The sequence below is a fragment of the Balaenoptera ricei genome, chromosome 9 (assembly GCF_028023285.1).
Source record: "Balaenoptera ricei isolate mBalRic1 chromosome 9, mBalRic1.hap2, whole genome shotgun sequence".
In the NCBI taxonomy this organism is placed as follows: Eukaryota; Metazoa; Chordata; class Mammalia; order Artiodactyla; family Balaenopteridae; genus Balaenoptera; species Balaenoptera ricei.
In genome coordinates, this window is record NC_082647.1 from 72,586,282 (window position 1) to 72,604,468 (window position 18,187).

Consider the following 18,187-nt stretch of genomic DNA (forward strand, 5'->3'; position numbering starts at 1 on the left):
ATTGAGGGGACTTCCCTAGAGACGCAGTGGTTAAGACTCTGCGCTCCCAATGCAGGGGGCCCGGGTTCGATCCCTGGTCCAGGAACTAGACCCCACATGCATGCCACAAGTAAGAGTTCACATGCCACAACTAAGGAGCCAGCAGGCCGCAACTAAGGAGCCCACCTGCCACAACTAATGCAACCCAATGCAACCAAATAAATAAATTTAAAAAAAAAAGAAGTCAAAGTGAGGAAAGTTATATTTAAAGAAGATAATTTGAGAAAAACATTATTTCAGTTAAGTCATTTGTGATTTTATCCATTGGAAGTTTATGTAAATGCTGTGCTTGTTTCCTTATCTGTAAATTGAAGGAAATAAATTTTGTCCAAGTCTCTGAAGTTCTGTGATATGATATATACCAGTTAGCCTCTGTGGGAAGAGCCAACTGTACCCCCCAACTTGGGGGACTTGGACTTTCCTTACTTCCTCAGGAATTGTCTCCATGACTTGAAGATCCTCACGTCTATATAGTCACCAGGGCTATTGCTTTCTTCTCACGCCAGGCTAGCTGGCTCCCCGTTGTACACTTTCATTCTTTTCCATAAGCCCCAGGGCCTGATTGTGCTTCCTGTTTTTCTCTCAAGCTTCCTCCTTCTCCATACTTTTTTATGGTTCCCTTATCCTTCAGTAATGGCTGCAGAGTGGTGTGTAGCTTCTGCAGCAGTACCTGACAACAAATCATCCAGCCTTGATCGGTTTAAAAGTTTTATTGCTGATCCCACTGGGAACCAGAATTAGGGCAATCACTCAGTTCCTTCATCCATAACAAGAGCACTAGATTGCTGGAGAGTGCCTGGAATTAGGAACTAGGAATTAGGTTAATGTCCCAAAACTCCCTCGCATAGGGCTTGGCACATGGTCGGTGCTATCCTAGGAAATGGCACCACTCAATTTTGCTATGAAGCTACAGGGATCTGAAGTCCCATAGTAAGAACATTCCCAAGTCCCTTCGCTTTTGTCAAAGCCCCTGTGAGCAGCCAGTGTGCTACTGCAATTATTACACCTAAGAAGAAACCTTTTTTTCACTTTAGTATAGGTTTGCTCCCTACGATGAGGTAGGAGGATGTCGCCCAAGTTCTGACTGGAAAACAAAGATAACCTCTTTTGTGAGGTTGGGGTAACTTTTGGTGTCATTCCCACAGTGCCTGTCAAGTCTCCGTGCTGTGGGAAGCAGATACAACCTTGAATGAATATTGTACATGATTTAAAGTAATTATTTTTCCACATTTATTTCTCTTCCATAAATACACATAAGCAGATGAAATATCCTTTTATTATAAATGGCTGCTTGCTGCCAATAAGCTAGTTAAAATATTTTTACTTCCTCATATGTTCTTTTTGTTCTTGTTCAGGTATATATTCTATATTTAAAAATCATGGTAAAAATATATCAGTATAAGCAAAATAACTCGTCTTTTTAAATTAGAGCAAATATACAGCTGTTGTTGATACTCCTTAAATAAAATTGCAGTCCCATACATTCTGATGATAAAATCTTTTCCAACAATCTTCATGGGTTTTTGACAACTTTAATTTTGTAAAGGGTTTCATACAAACTCAATGTAATATTAAAAATTTCAGTATACTTCTCGCTTTCCATGTACAAATATCTGACTTGTTCTTCTGAGAAAAAACAAACTCTGAGTTGGTTTGGAATTCCAAGTTGCAATGAGAAAAGTCCACCTTTAGCTTTCTGTTCTTATTATGTTAAGGCTACGACTCATCTCCAAACAAACGTATGATTGAGGTGATGTTTTGGAATAACATCCTGTGTTTTGGTGGTGCATCACTCTTCAGTGACATGCTGAGGTTGCATTGTATTAGCACATGATATTTTCCCCAGTTAATTGATATCCCAGGTTTGTCCAGGGGAAAATCTACCGCTCCCCCAAACATACTTGACAAGTTATTATATTTACTTTAGTCAAAGCCCGTGTGTGCAATATCCCTCTTGGAGGTGGTCTATTATTGGAGTCCCATATGCTTTTTGTTTGGGAAGAAAGCAGTCACTGTGTCATACTGTTACATGGAGTATTCTTTTTCAGGGATGTTGTTCCCTTGGGGACCATATCAGGCCAGAGTTCCTTAGTCTAATAAGACCTTTGTAACTCTTATTGTATAAGAGTTCTGGGAGGGAAGCAAGAGTTAAACAGAAAATGTAATTCAAGCAACTATATTAGGCCACATGTGCGAAAACATGACTCTTAGTATTGGATTAAAAAAAGGTTATTTGTTGTAAAAAGGACTCTGATACCAAAATTTTCAAGGTATTTCAGTGTAAGTGAAGACTGTTGTGGCCCAGCGAACTCACACAACATTTTAACATTTACTTTAGCTTCTAAAGTAAATATGTATGATTTATAAAACACCATACAGAGTTGTCTTTTCACAAATTTTATATTTTAAAAAAGATATAATTAATTGTTATAGAGGTCCTGTATGGTGATATTTAAGATTTTCTTGTGTGAGTTTTCCCATCAGCAAAATGATGTTTAATCCATATGAGGATAATGATTATAGCAACATTACATACATATTCATCACGCAGTAATACAAAAATCTGTACTCATAAGAATTACTCAATTTAATTGTTGTACTTTACCAATTGATGACAAACACACTGATTATATTCCATAAAGGTAGAATTTTAAAAATGAATTTTTTCCAAATGAACATAGAAGCTCTTTCTTCAGATTTTACAGTTACAACTGATGAAGAAATTTTAAATTTATTACATATAACATTTTTGGATACAGAAGTCATAAAATACTTATAAGTTCTTAATTAAAATACTTAAATGTTTTGACAGATTATGATAATATAAAATCTGTTTTCTGAAATGAGAACATTACAGTAAAATATGTGATATTGTGTAATATTTTGAGAGTCCCCTTTCACTTTTTTTTTTTTTTTTTTACCAGAAAATGGTTTCACAGCAACGCATTCTAATTCACGAAGATTCCATGAACCTGCTCAGTCTTTATACCTCTCCCTCTTTGCCCAACATTACCCTGGGACTTCCAGCAGTGCCAGCCCAGCTGAATGTAAGTCATTACCCTGCAACAGCCTAAACCAGCCCAAGGGATATTTTCATAGGGAAACTCTCATTCTTTTCTTGTATATTTAGACTTCAGGGAAACTTGGTAGTCTACTTCTCCTTCACTGTTTGCTGAGTTGTTCAAAGATGTTCAGTTTGATTTCACATTAAAGAATCATGCTGGTTCATATCATAATATATAAAAATAATAACTAACATTTATAGCTTTTAAAAAAGAAAGCACTCTCCAGGTATATTATTTTGGTAGCTCCACCCAGCCATCCTATGAAACAGAGATTACAGGACACATTTTTACAGAAGAAGCAGCTGAGACTTGGAATGCATAAAAGCCCAAGATCACAGATCCAGCAAGTAGCAGACCTGAACCTCAAGTCAGGCCATTGCTGAGAGGTGCAGCATCTGAAGCACAGCAGCATATGTTTAAAGAATTTATTTTGTGAATGACTTTATTTTGAGAATTTAGGTTACTGACTCTGTGGTACTGAAGAATACATATCTGGAAAACCTCTCTAAGAACAATATTAAACTCTTGCCTGGAGATTCAAAGTGAATCAATTACTTTAAAAGTCCTGACAACTGAAATAGGATCTTTTGGAGGTAATTGTCCTACTAACAGAAGACAGCAATAATTATTTTATGCATATTCCCTAAAATAATATAAATTTCAGTCATTGTAAAAGATTTGTAAACTTTACCTAGACTAATTTATCTGTGAAAAGTTAGTAAATTAAATTGTACTTATGCAGAGGTCATATGATGCATTTGGTTTAAAGAGAAGTTTGTTCCAACCCTTGGCACCAATTTTGCCAATTTTTAGATGCAGGTCTTCCACTGAGTCCATCTTGTCAAATTCACATCTTTTACAGTATGCTAACATTAAGAAATCATAAAGAGTTGACCATTTTGTGACTAATTTATTTTCAAAATATGAACCCTGTCTATGGTATGCTACTAGTTTATGCACAAGCACACCTACAGGTGACATTTTTAAATGATAAATTTTATGATTGTGTTCAATACATATTATAAAACCAATCTAAGAGGTACCTTACTGTATTTGGTATTTTTAATAGAGTAGAATGTTACCTTATGTGATATAGTAATCTTATACCAGTGAGGAGAAAGCAAAATTTGGATGTTGTTTTATATTTGGAGATGAAAGAAGACAGGCTTAAAAACACTGAATTCAGCTATGCCCCTGAAATTCCACATGAAGCATTTGTAAACAGTTGGCTCTAGTGAAAAGAAGAAAGAAATTAGGGATGAAATAAAATGTACATATTTATGGATGATATTTTCAAATCTTCACTTATTAAAAATTATTTTCTTCTGTTCCTATTTTTTCCTATCTCTTCTGATGATAAGCAAATACTAACACAAAAACTTATGACACGTGAATAGGCTTTTTTTTTTTCCTACTCTTTTTTTGCATGTTCTAAGTCACTCCTACCAGCTAACACAAACATGCACCACTTTTAATGTGGTCGGGGAGAATTTTTTCCCAAAGGACCAAGTACTAAAAACCAGACCATTTAATGTTTCAATGGTAATACAATTTGGTACCTTTGGATGAATAAACCAGTGTGGTTTGGATTGAAGTTTCATTTTTCTTTGCTTCCATTTTGGTGTGGATGAGGCCATCACAATTAATTTTTCAAGCTTAGCATTGCTTTGGCAAAGGGATCTCTAATATTCTAGTTCCCCACTGAGTAGTGGTAAATTTTAAGGAAAAGAGGCCAGGAGAAGGAATCACTTCTAGATTAAACATTGCATTGACTCATTATGTGACTAAGACAAACCATTTACCTCTTTGTCCTTCAATTTCTCAGTCACTGAAAATTGCTTTGCTTCCCTGGTACACAGTAATTTTGAAAGATGAAACATGAGTTTTGAAAAGAAACATGCCACATAATTTTGAGGTATTAGACCTCTGCTTTTGTAATACCAAAATGACCACCATTCATTAAGTTCTTTGAATAGGAGAATTCATTATTACTGTTGATGATATAAATATTATTGCCTTATTACTGTGTTATCATATATTTCAAGTTCTTAATAGCATTTTTATTTGATATCTAATTTCACTTGCAGTTTATTTTATTAAACAAAAGTATCTGGAGTGTCATTTTCAATATTTAAAGATTTGGGAATCTGTTATGAATTAATATAAAATACTTGTTTAAATCAAATTCCTGCATATTTTATATAACCTTTCATTGACTTATCTCAAGAATTTTATTTTAAAAATTAAATACTGGAAACCCACAGCTCTGTGAACGTATTAGAGGACGTATAGAGAAAGGGTGAATTGTTCCTTCTGCTTGAAACTCCAAAATTACGGATCATTTTATCTCCAGCTTCTTAATCCCTATTGTATAGCCATTAGCTCAGCGATTTGAATAAATTTTACTTTTCTAATATACCTTTTACTATAGCAGTATATTAAACTATTTTAGAAATAACTCTCTCAGTTATTAAGCCTGAAATTAACATGATTTTTAATGTTAAAAAAAGTTTTATTTTGGGTTCAGTATGATGATACCCAATACTAAATTGTCTCCAGTGCTTCAGCTCTATTTTTGTTTCTCCTTTGTTAGTTCCCTTAGTTCACAAGACATGGTGTTATCCATTTTCCCTACTCAGCCATTGGGTAAGGTAGGGCTTTTTGGGTCGGGGGTTGGGGGGGGGGGGTGGGAATTATGGAATAAGAAACTAATCTAATGATTTACAGACCTAATGACCCATATGGATGAAAGCGGATTAACATCTGTATTATTTCTTGACACAGGCTTCAAATTCACTCAAAGAAAAACAGAAGTGTGAGACCCAGACACTCAGGCAAGGCGTTCCCCTGCCTGGGCAGTACGGGGGCAGCAATCCGGCATCTTCAGGCCATCCCCATGTCACTTTGGAGGGAAAGCCCAACAGCAGCCACCAAGCTCTCCTGCAGCATTTATTACTGAAAGAACAAATGCGACAGCAAAAGCTTCTTGTGGCTGGTAATTCATAACGGCACCATTTGCAGGTTCTTTTAGGGCTTTCATTTTATCAGCAATTCAATGTAATGTCTCTTTAACTCGAGACCTAGTAAAGATTCACAGTGTCCTACACAGGTCTCCCTGATACCTAGTACTGTGGAAAGACTGTTGTCTTTATTTATTCCTCTAGATCCATGAAAAAAAAAACTCACCTTATTTAACCTTCATACATACCAGAGTGGACTATTGGCGAGTCATTGATCAGATGCATATCTGCCCAATGCTTTGGCACTTTTGCCTTCACCCCACCCAACCTAGCCTTCTGATATTTGCCCGGTAGTATACTACTTTTCGTAAAACTTATCCCATAGCTATTTTCTGTAGCTTCTTTCTTAAATTGTGTATGTGTCGGTGTGTGTGTACATATATACATGTACATATATATTTTTTTCAGGTGGAGTTCCCTTACATCCTCAGTCTCCCTTGGCAACAAAAGAGAGAATTTCACCTGGCATTAGAGGTACCCACAAATTACCCCGTCACAGACCCTTGAATCGAACCCAGTCTGCACCTTTGCCTCAGAGCACATTGGCTCAGCTGGTCATTCAGCAGCAACACCAGCAATTCTTAGAGAAGCAGAAGCAGTACCAGCAGCAGATCCACATGAACAAGGTAAGTCCCCAAGCCACGTCAACATGCCATAACCACTGGTGTGGAAATTGGGGTTTTCTTCACTGATGTGTGCATACAAGAGAGAATGTTGGTATCCATCACAGCCAAACGGAGACTGCCCTCCTGGCCCCGCTGTCAGGGCTCAAGGACACCATCACATTATCACTGTTTTCTCCATCACTACATGCGTAGGACATTTGTAGCAAAATTGAGGTCCTAGATTAGAAAGTCTTTTATGATTGGGTACCTATCTTAATACAGAAGCACATACAGGCACGTGTGTGCAGAGCCCCATTTTTTGTTATTGTAGTAAAGGTGTGAGGCAGAGTTGAAGTTTGCACAGGTGCTAGCAGCTATGCCAAGGTCGGCCAGTTAGGTATTTCTCAGCAACTTCTATGTACGCATGTTATATTTATTTTTTAATATGCCCTACTTTATTCCAGTCAGTGTTGAAGCAGTTTCTCAGAAACTTGTGGTAGTTTCTTTCTGGCAGCCTTATTGTGGCTGAAATGAACAGCAAATGCCTGAATCACAGCACATCCTCAGGAGCCCTCCTGCTGAGGCAACCACAGTCATCCTAAAATAATGGTATCAGGCAGGCCAGCAAAGCATTTTCAATAAACTTGTAAGCGAAACTGGTCTGTACAGTTTTGCCACTACTTTCTGCTATGGTAGCCTTACAAAGTAGAATCCTCTCATTTCTGGAGAATGAAAGGTCCTGAATATCAAAATTCTATCTATTATCCTTTGTTACTATATCACCTCCAAATATCTTGTAGAGACATTATATTGAGAAACAATGTCCTGTTTACTGATAAATGGATAGCTAAAAATTGAATTAGTATTTAAATGCTTTATTGTATTGTGATATAAACAAAACAAAATCTCATGGGAGAAGGTCTAATCATCTTTCTAATAGCAAGAGAAGGGGGTCTTTATCATGTGCTCACCTTATTGCAGGTGGGATTAGAGATTTTCTCTCCTCTTTGGCCTCCATCTTAACAAGGCAGAGCCGTGAAGGGAGGGAGCATGGGCTGAAGACCACAATACTGAACACAAATTCTCCCAGCCCAACCCTTTGCAGCATTCAAAGATGACATGTATGTGTGTATATTGGGGTTCAGGGTGGTTGGCTGTGCTAGCTGCCTCTCCTCTCATCGTTTGCTGCACTGCAGATTGTATTTCACTATATTTCAGACTCTTTCTATATCATCACATTAATACCTGTTTTATTGCCACAGCATTTCTCTAAATTTATCAGATTGTTTTGGGTAAAATCAGTCTTGTCAGAGGAGAACCAACTTCCTTCTTGTATAATGGCATATAATACTCCTTGTCTTGAATGTTATTCTGCATGTTTACTACCTTATGGTAGAGTTATGTTGGTTGGTTTGTTTTGTGGTATCTCAGCACTACTTAAAACTACCAGGTATTCTTGAAACATTGTCCGGTGTGAGAGGAAAGACTGGGAATTCTGCTTTTCACCTCACGATATTTTGATCTGGAATTAAGTTCATTTAGAAAAGTAGTATTGGATTGTTAAGTCTGCTTTCTGCTACTTGGTTCTATTTCCTAGAAATATGTGGATGTGCATATTCTATTACAGGTAAATTAGGTAAATTGATCCCTTTGAAATCATCATCTACAGATGATTTCTATGAATACCTTTAAGAACACTTTGGAATACATTTTTTATGACCTAGAGTTGCCACTGCTTCACACTCAGATGGTTTGTTAATATCAGAATCTTTGTATATTAGTATCACAGTCGAGATTTTGACAGGGAGATGCTAACCTCAGTCACATGGAAGAAACTAAGATGGAAAGCAGGCATTTACATTTTAGCAATGAGAAAAGCAAATCTTATCAGAGACCTTCTCCCATGTGGAGCTGATTCCTTGGAATCTGTTAAGAATTCTTCCCAAAATTAGAAACAAACCTATACTTTTAGGTACATGTTTGTACAGTGGTTTGATTATTAAATCTTGTCTTAATTAGGCAAAATGAAGCCCAGAAAACTTCAAAGTACAAAGCTGATCTTTATATATTAACCTCTCTCAACTTGGGTGTTTAGATTACTCAAGCAGGTCTCTACTTGGCTTTTCTCCATGTATATATTCCATATGTTTAATCAAGATGGCATATGCACACTGGGTATTCTCCAGATTTGAAAATATTTCACCTGCCCTCAATTGTCTAAGGAAATAGAGAAGAATCTTATTAAATAAATCTTGAACTCCATCCTGTTCCATGGTATTCACAATAGAACCATTAATAAATGAATTGCTACTGTTCACCCTCCCCCATGAGGTAATGAAATCATTTAGTTCACATTAGGACAAGGCCAAACTTAGATGCCAAAAGATAACCAGTTTCTATATAATAATATATTTATGTGTACTCTAACCATTTTGAATGACCATTAATGAGAAATAACCACAGAAACTTTAATATATGTCGTTGTTTTCCTATTGTCATGGAAGAACCTTTACTGAATCCATTCAAATTGGAGCCAAATAGCTGGCATCATAAAAACATGGTTCTTACTCTTGAGATACTTATTCCAGCAGGAAATATAGGCACACATGAAGACATAGGTGCGCAGATGACGTATTTTAAAATGTCTTTTCCTTTTATTCCCTCAGCTTTTCTTTATGGTTCTTTTTTGAGGAATTTAGGAATTTTGAGGAAAAATGCAGTGAGAAGAAAGAAAAAATAAGTAGGTTTATCTCTAAACTTACATCATATTAAATATGATTGGCCTTCCTGGTATGAAATTTTTAATGATTTATTTGAATTGCTAATAATCTGTAGAAGAATTAGAAGCAAAGCTATACTTTTCAGAACAGTTTATACAATGATTGACTTATTAAATTTTAAAGACTTTCTCATATCTTGCTATTATTTGACTGCCTTTATGAAAGCAGTCATTCATGCTTGTTATAACTATACAATGTAAATGTTATTAATCATACTAAACAATTTACCTACCTGTTACCTGATACTTTAATGACATTTACATGGGAAATTTGTGTGTGGTAAGATGTTAAGCCTCATGTAATTATGTTGTAAGTGCTTAATAGCTTAGCAGAAATACTGCAGGAATGGGTTTATGTAGCATTTGTATTGCTGTATCTACCAGTAAATAATGGGGCAAGCTTGAAAAACGAATGAAAAATGTCAGAATGATTTATCTCTGCTTCTCAGTTTGTATATTCTGTTTTCACTGAAAGAGTTTTGAGAAGCTTAACCGTAAGAAAATCATGGCTTACAACATTTGTTCTTTGGTTTTTTTTTTTTTTTTTTTTTGAGACATTTAAAAAATTCAGAAATGCATTTAAACAATTTATATTACTAATATATAGTACCTTCATGTTTCAAAAAAAACAAGAGTTTTTTAATATGAGGATTTCAAAAGAAAACTGTTGCTTTTGCCACTATCTTTTGATTTTTTTATTAGAAAAAAATGGTTTCTAAAACAGAATTTTCCTTGTAAATACAAAATAGCAAACAAAAATATAGGAGGGTATTGATAATTTTCTTCTGAACCCTTTTCAAGTTTAAATATTGCCACAGATTTTCTGGTAAAAACTATGATGAAAACAAAATACCACAGTTACTTGGACGTTTTTATGATTTTTGAAGGAGTATTCTGACCACTGCCTAATTAATAGAAGGGTAGATCTCTAGTCACATCACTCTCTGAATGATATACAGAAATTTTCCAGAGTATTTTCAGGCATTTTTGTTGTGAGATAATTTGACATAGATCTCTGCCCCCTTCCAAATGACAACATTATTCTTTGAATTATTTCTCAGTTATAGTATTAATAGAATAGCATTGGTTGATGCCTAATGGTTTCTGTTTTAACTAGAATTTTAATAACTTTTCTAATACCTATACTTTTCATATTCATTCCATCAAATCCATATGAGAAGAAATTTTAAGAAAATTATTTCTTCATTCAGTACTTATTTGAATGAAATAATCTATGCAAGTATCCATTTAGCAAATCATTACTGAATTCTTACTTGGTACCAGACACTATTTTAGGCACTAAGAAAACAACATTCATTATCCTCATGGAGCTTACCATATGGGGAGCAGGGGACTAAAATATTCCAGTAAACAGTAATACAATACGATGTTTTAAGTATTAGGATAGGGAACATGAGGAAGGAAATTGTTTTCTTTGAGGAAACAAGATTTGAGATTTGTTTAGTTCTTCTCAGGATTATCTTGTCCTTTTTACATCTTTTCCTCTCCCTTCTCTCTTTCTCTCTCTCTCTCTTTCCTTCCCTGCCTCTTTCTCTGTTTCTCTCCCTCCCTCTCTCCCTCTCTTTCTTTGTAAAATGCTCTGTGATAAATGCCTTATGCATTCCTATGACTGGATATCAGCCAACACTTAAAAAAACCCCACATAAATCATGAGATGATATCTTATACGTGTCAAGGTTCACTCTAGATATAAGTATTTATTATATATTTATTACTATGATACTTAGGCATTTTGACGTGAGTGCTATTTTATCATAATAAAAATATATCTAAGACAAGAGCAGTAAAGGGGAGGGTGGGCAGATGTCCTACATTGCCCTTATTAAAACAGGTAGATTTTATGTCTCATAAGCAAGGCATGAATATAGTTAAGCTCAAATGCTGGCACGGAGCTAATGGGGAGCTTTCATCAGTTTTGGAAGAGAATTTGACCCTTTATTTGAGTAGTATCTATTGTATTCCTTTTCTTGACATAATTTTCTAACATAAATGTTACATTTTCTCCATAACCCCTCATGATTCATACCCACTCCTTGTCCCCAGTAATCCATCCAGAGCAACTCAGGGGAGAATATTCTTTCATGCCTGTGGTCACATACAAACATAGCATGGTTGTGTGTGTGTGTGTGTGTGTGTGTGTGTGTGTATTTTTCCTTATAAAGTATCCCTGAAGGCAGCACGAAAATATAACTGTTTTGTGCACTATTAAGCAAAGTGTATATTTTCCCAAGGAAATTAATTTGAACAACAATTATACAGACATTTACAATCCAAAGAGTTTACATATTTTGAAGTCACACTTCATATTAGTTTATTTTAATAAGAGTATTTCTATCCATGCCTTACTTGTAAGAAGATTAATATTTTAAGGATAAGTAGGTAAGGACCATGTACCAATTTTTGCTCTTTTGCTACACCTATTTCTCCTAGTGTATCTTTTCTTCCCCATCTTTTATACAACATGCATCTTTCCAGAACCTTTCCCATAGGGAACTTAGGGATAGGATCATTTAAATGATGCCAGCTCTCTTTTATGTGTAGGATCTTCTATGAGCTGGGACACCATGCTAGCATTCTTATGTGTATCATCTTCTCAAACTATAAGCACACTTTTTTTCTTACTATCAAGAAAGTTAATTTAAAAGGGCTTAAGTAAGCTGACTGAAGTGGCTAGGTTAGTAGTTGACAGAGCTGGGATTCCGACATAGGTTGTATGACACAAAAGCCTGTCCTTAACGTAAACTTAGGCTTATGATTTCAATGTTGCTTTTATCACTAAGCAGGAGACAAGATTTTCCTAATTTTATTTTTGCCAAAAAGTAGGAAACTTACAATGAAAAACAAGGCAAACAAACCAAAAAAAGGAGTGTTATCTTATTTTTTAGCTATTTGTTTGGATTTGCCAGGAAGGAGAAATCCCATTTCCTGACCTTGCTTCCCAGTTCTCCACTCACTGCCCTCCATCCAGTTACTCACTTGTATGTCTTTTTATATGGACCCAATGGTGGGACTTTCAGATATCCTGTTGACTTTCCAGCAATGCAGTGTGAATGCAGTACAGAGCCAACTCCAGCCAGGCCACACTTCATTCCTTTCTTCTGTGTTGTACCATTGCCATATTTTTTAGACTGGGCAAACATCTTGTCACAGGAGTTCTGAGCAAGCCTGAAGCTGAAAGTCAACTGACTTCATCAAGTTCAACTGAAATGCAAATGTTGGCATCTCATCTATGGGTGGTTTGGAAAATGCCTTGTTTTAAGTTTTGAAAAATGGATGAGTAGAAACTTGAACTGGGCTTTCATTTAGGAAAGTAGGCATTACTGTTGTCAGGTTTAATTTCTCTCTATCCATTTGACAGCTTGTTTCCATGCAGAGTCTTTAATCACCAATTTAGGATTACATTTTGCCCATTAGATGGATAGTATGTCCAAAAACTTTAGCAGGCATTGAAAGGCAGTCTTAATTTTATAACAGTAAAAAGCCTCCTAGATTATTTATCTATCTATAGAGGTTTATAAAAGAAACTTTGACTTTACCCTTAAATAGATGCTATTTCGACATGATTAGCCCAATGTAAATAGATCCTTGTAGGTATGTATTGGGCTTCAAAAAAAAAAAAAACTACTTATGCTGCAATACCGGTTTACATCATCATAGAAAATTCATATAGAAGCATTTCACTATATAATTACAAGTTGATGGTTCATAATATACAGAAAATGGCTTGTTGCTTTATTATTAGATGTGATGAAATCCTGTGTTTGGAAAAGAAACTAAATGACCATTTCAGTGGATTAATGTGTAACATTCATAAACGTTCCCAGTGCTGCTTTCATAACTTGAAGACCAAGGGAAGGACCTCGACCTTTCCCTTTCACTCTGCACTGTTAATCTAGTCAGAGACGCTTTTATTGAATGAGAAAAACAATAGTTGGACATGACTATGAGGTAAGAAAATAGGGGAAAGAAAAATATCTGGGGAATTAGGCCATGTGAGTGGTTTGACTGATGTTGATTCCAGGAGTTCAAAAGGAGAGGGAAGCTAAATAATTTGGTTGTTTCCCAACCTTGACAAATAGTTTCATTTGACAGAATGAAATAATTAAGTCTTACTAAGGAATTTTTAATATAACTAAGTGATTTGTGGACATGAAAACCACCGATGTGTAGCAGTCTCTTTGTTACAGATTTTGGTTGCTTATAAGTGCCTGATTTTAGGGTTTTTTTCCTCTGTATCTTTCTGCTCTTTCTCTAAATATTTATGAAGACTGAGGGATTATAGTGACCCTGAAATGTCATACAGTCTGGAGTATTCCCATTCCTTCAGGCAGAATTGCATCCAGGGCTCTGCTCCCATGTCCTAAATATATCGTTACTCTCTTGCTATCAACTTAGTTGTATCAACCAGCAATAAAAACTCACTTCTAAAAAATAATTTCCTGGCATGGAATAATTGGTGCTCCACAAAGATTTATTAGCAACTATTTTGCTGCATCCTGGAAGTGAAAACAGAGAAGGCATGTTTTTCCCCTTGAATGGCTCATAGACCTGCAAATAGATAATTTTAATCAAAGATAGTTCTACAGAATGCATAGTTCATATGAATTGCAAAATCTAGAATGCTGGATAGCCTTTCCAAGAGAAGTTTCTGACGCCCTGCACACTTATTTATTTGTTTTGCGACTTTGGCCAAAGTGTCATACCTCTTTGTCCACTAATGCTCTAATCTGCACACTTGAGAGGTTTATAGTGAGAATTACGTGAGAGGATGTACTGAAAGTGCTTTGTAAACATAGTAAGAAATCCTTCCATTTAACACAGTATTTATATTCTTATATAGCACTAAGAGTTATATCTTCCCAGTTATGTTAATGCAAGTGGCTTTCTGGAAGTGTAGAATATTTCTAAGACACACATTTTTCACTTGCCTCAATATTGCATCAAGCTACTTTGTTGTAAACCAAACCACTAAATTTTGTTCCAGCTCTTCCTTGCATCTTTGTATTCATCATGAAGCTGACCTTGTTTTCTCTTTGGAACAATATTATGGTTAGTTATTGAATTTTTTATTGAGGTATAATTCACACAATGTAAAATTTATTCCTTTTGCTGCGCAGTTGAATGAGTTTTGACAAATGTATATCGTCATATAATTTCTGCAATCAAGATATAGAACAATTCCCTCAACTTCCAAAATTCCCCTGTGTTGCTCTTTTGTAGTCAATCCATACTCCTACCTCCAACCCCTGGCAAAGTACTTGAATTTTTGACCATGTAGGGAACATAAAACGAATCCCAAGTATGAAGGATGGTGTATTTTAAGAGCATGCAGACATCAGCCCTAAATGATTTAAACCATAAAACATTCAAGCAAGAAGAGACATAAGGGATTCTTTGCAGAGGTCACAAGCTGATAGTCTATGGACTGGATCCATTCCATTGAACTGATGTCTTTGGCCTGCCTGGTGTCTTAAAAAGCATTCAAGTTTTTGGTCAGTCATTTCAAATACAAGTCTGGATTTCTGGCATTGCCTGAAAAATTGAAAAGTCTGGCTACACTGGGCCCACTTTTCCATGTGGCAATTATTGTCTGGGGTTTACTCTTGGTTGTCTTTTTTAAGTAGCGCTTGCACTGCTATGCAGTTTACCCAAGCAAGGGATTGAGGGGAGAAAGGGAGATGTTTATGAGTCAAGCGGTCAGGAGCTCCCTTGCTTTGAGATCTTGTCTATTCTGAGCCACAGTCCAAAATCACCAAGAGTTAGCAAAGAAAATAAGCATGCCTCTCCTCACTGTGCCTCTATTCATTACCCTTAAAGAAGGAAAAAAGAAAACTTTAAAAGAAAACATACTGTCAACTGAAGATCAGGAAGGAGATTATCAGGGAAAAATCCTATTATGTAATATAAAAGGACATAAAATTACACAGTGCTCTAAAAGAGGGAAAAATAGCTCATTTGTGTTCTAGTTAAGAAAAGCCCCTAATAGTTCTTGTTACACTCTCTTCCTGAGGATTTTATGTTCTAAAAGGCCAGTCTTCCTGTTTCCACTTTTGCCCACCTAAATCCAATCTTCTGTAGCAGCCAGAGAGATCATTTACAAATGCAAATCAAATCATGTCAAGGGCTTCCTAAAAACTCCCCAGTTGCTCCTTATTGTTTGTAGGATAAAATCAAAATATCTTTTCATGGCCCACAGGCTCTTGCCCCGTCACTGACCTTATCTCCGACTCCCTACCCGTACTCGCTGAGCTCCCACCACGTTGGCCTTCTCTCCAGTCTGTGAGGAGTCTCCTTCCATCTCCTGCAATGAACTGCTAGCCACAGTTCTGTGTGGAATGTTCGACCTCCAGGTGTTCTTATGACTCGACCTTGGTACTGGAGTCTCTCTCAGCTCAAACCTCACCTCTTCAGAGCGGCCTTCCTTGCGCATCCAAATTGGACACAGACACTCACTCCTTCCCCCATTATTCCCTATCACATTTAGTTCCACTCTTCAGTTACTTATTTTTTATTTCTCCCTGAGAGACAGAATCTTGCCTGATGGACCGCTCTCTTCCCAGGTCCTGGCACATAGCAAGTGCTCAGTAAAAATTTGTTGAATGAATGAAAGGGTGGGTAACTTTCTCTAACTAGCCAGGAGGAGGAAATTTTCAGTCTCCTTTCTGGAAGTGAACACATAATTGAGTTATTGGAATATTAGGATGTTTTGAGAGCAGAAGAAAGGATATTTTAATTGTTGGCATTGTTTTGGATAGTCATTTAGCATTATAAAAATAAACGCATTTTTATTAAGAATTCATTTTATCCCTAGATTAATTTTATATCTCTTCAATATTGGCAAGAAAGGGTGTTTTTCAGTTTAGACTTTGAATTTATCTGAATAATGGACCAGTACTTAGAAAATCTTTCTCTCTTGTTATTTAACTTTGGTTCTTCTGGTTATTTCCCTAAAATGCACAGAAGCAAAATGACATGTAGTATTTTGGCTTGAGTCGGAGTTCTTCTCTAAGTAGACCTCTTGATTTGAAAGCCCTCCAAGCTCTGGTTGTTTTTGAGAACAGTTGGTACATACCTAATCTATTTGTGAATTGAGGCAGAATTTTATCATTATTTTTAAATCTAGTTTCCTTGGAGCTTAAGGGAAGGGTTTTATTTTCCAAAAGAAGTATTTTACATTTATTTAAAAGAAAAAGAAAAAACTTATGCTATTGCCATTCCCCAAGTAAAATCTGTCTTAAAATCTGAGGCAAAATAAGGAAGTGATGAATAGGGTTGAAGGTCATTTTGCATGGTTTAATTCAAACACTTGTGCTGAATGGTTTGTTGACAATTTCAGAAAATCAGATGTCTATCAGAAACAGATTTACTCCTTATATACTCCTGTTCTTAGTTTGATATTCCATATCTGAAGATATTTGTGGGGACATGAAGGATTTCTGTGGCTAAAGTTAAAAATATAAAATTTAAAGATATTTTATTCAAAAGCACTATGCTTATGTTGGTTTCTAGAATTTTATCAAACAATGTAACTTACACAGAGATGGACTTAAATGGGTTAATGTGTAAAGATTAGCAGCACAGCCTTTAAATATTATTTAATGAATTTTACACCATTTGCCAATAAATTATATGATGTTCAGCATGGAATTATGTTGAACATCATATAATATAACAAAGTCCAAACATTGAAATTGTGGACTTGCTATAGTTATGACCCTAGCAGGGATTGATAAGAATTCAAGAGCCGAGTTATAATACTTGAAGCTGTGAGCAGTTTGGATAAATTATCATGCTATCTGGTCTATAAAATCTCCAGCATAAGTGTGTATAGTGTGTGTGTTGCGAACCCAGAATGGTGATGGACCGCCTGCAGCATTCTTAGCGTTTGGTACAATTGCTGTACAGTAGCATGGAGAATACAGAGACATGCTGACAGATGAGGAGAAGCCCAGATAAAAGGAGCAGAAGAAGCTGCTCAGCCATCATCTTCTTCATCTCAGCTGGGTTCCCCACCAAAGTAACTCACCTGGTGTCAGACGAATGACACACAGTGTGTTTTACAGATGGGGCCTCAGCCGAGATTCACGCAGGCTTACACATTTATCTGTCACACAGATGTTTCTTCTTGTGTTTTCTAGCCAGCAAGGCAACAGCTCAACTTTGCTGGGGGATCACCTCCAGATGTTCAACCAAAGAGAGACCCTGCCACCCCACTGAGAGTAAGCAGACAGCTTCTCCCTGCAGCTGGGGCCACTCAGCAACAGTACAAATTAGAAAAGGGTTTGCTCATACCTTCTTCGTAATGGTCACATTTGTAGTTCAAAAACACATAGAACACAACATAGTCCCAACGCTGGATTTCCTAGTAAATAGTCAGAAGCTTACAAATAACAGCAAGTAACTTTTCACTTTAAAAATCTGAAATACGTCAAACCTGGCAGGCAGGTTTTCTGTGACTTTTGTTTGCAGATTTTCTTGATGTTTATTGCTAATTTTTCCACTCCGGCAAATTAGACTGTTTAAATAAAAACAGCTTGAGTCAAATATCTAAAAAAAATAAGTGTAGGTTAACTCCCTCTGTGCATTTACATTTTGCAAAACGGTCTCCAGGAGATCCCATTTATTTCTTTTGTATTTTTTGAAACTTCACAAAGAGCA

At 36.1% G+C, this 18,187-nt stretch overlaps 1 protein-coding gene across 10 annotated transcripts in view; it reads left to right on the top strand.

The window, feature by feature from the left end:
- The window catches only part of HDAC9 (histone deacetylase 9), a 998,074-nt gene that overhangs the window by 588,186 nt on the left and 391,701 nt on the right, over positions 1–18,187 (top strand). For 8 of the 10 annotated variants that reach the window (XM_059933969.1, XM_059933965.1, XM_059933962.1 and 5 more), the window contains 3 exons: positions 2,964–3,086; positions 5,889–6,099; positions 6,533–6,750. In XM_059933969.1, coding sequence (XP_059789952.1) covers positions 2,964–3,086; positions 5,889–6,099; positions 6,533–6,750 — 552 coding nt within the window. Of the gene's footprint in view, positions 1–2,963; positions 3,087–5,888; positions 6,100–6,532; positions 6,751–17,667; positions 17,749–18,187 lie in introns of all 10 variants that reach the window. The other 2 variants (XM_059933959.1, XM_059933960.1) reach the window with 1 other exon arrangement.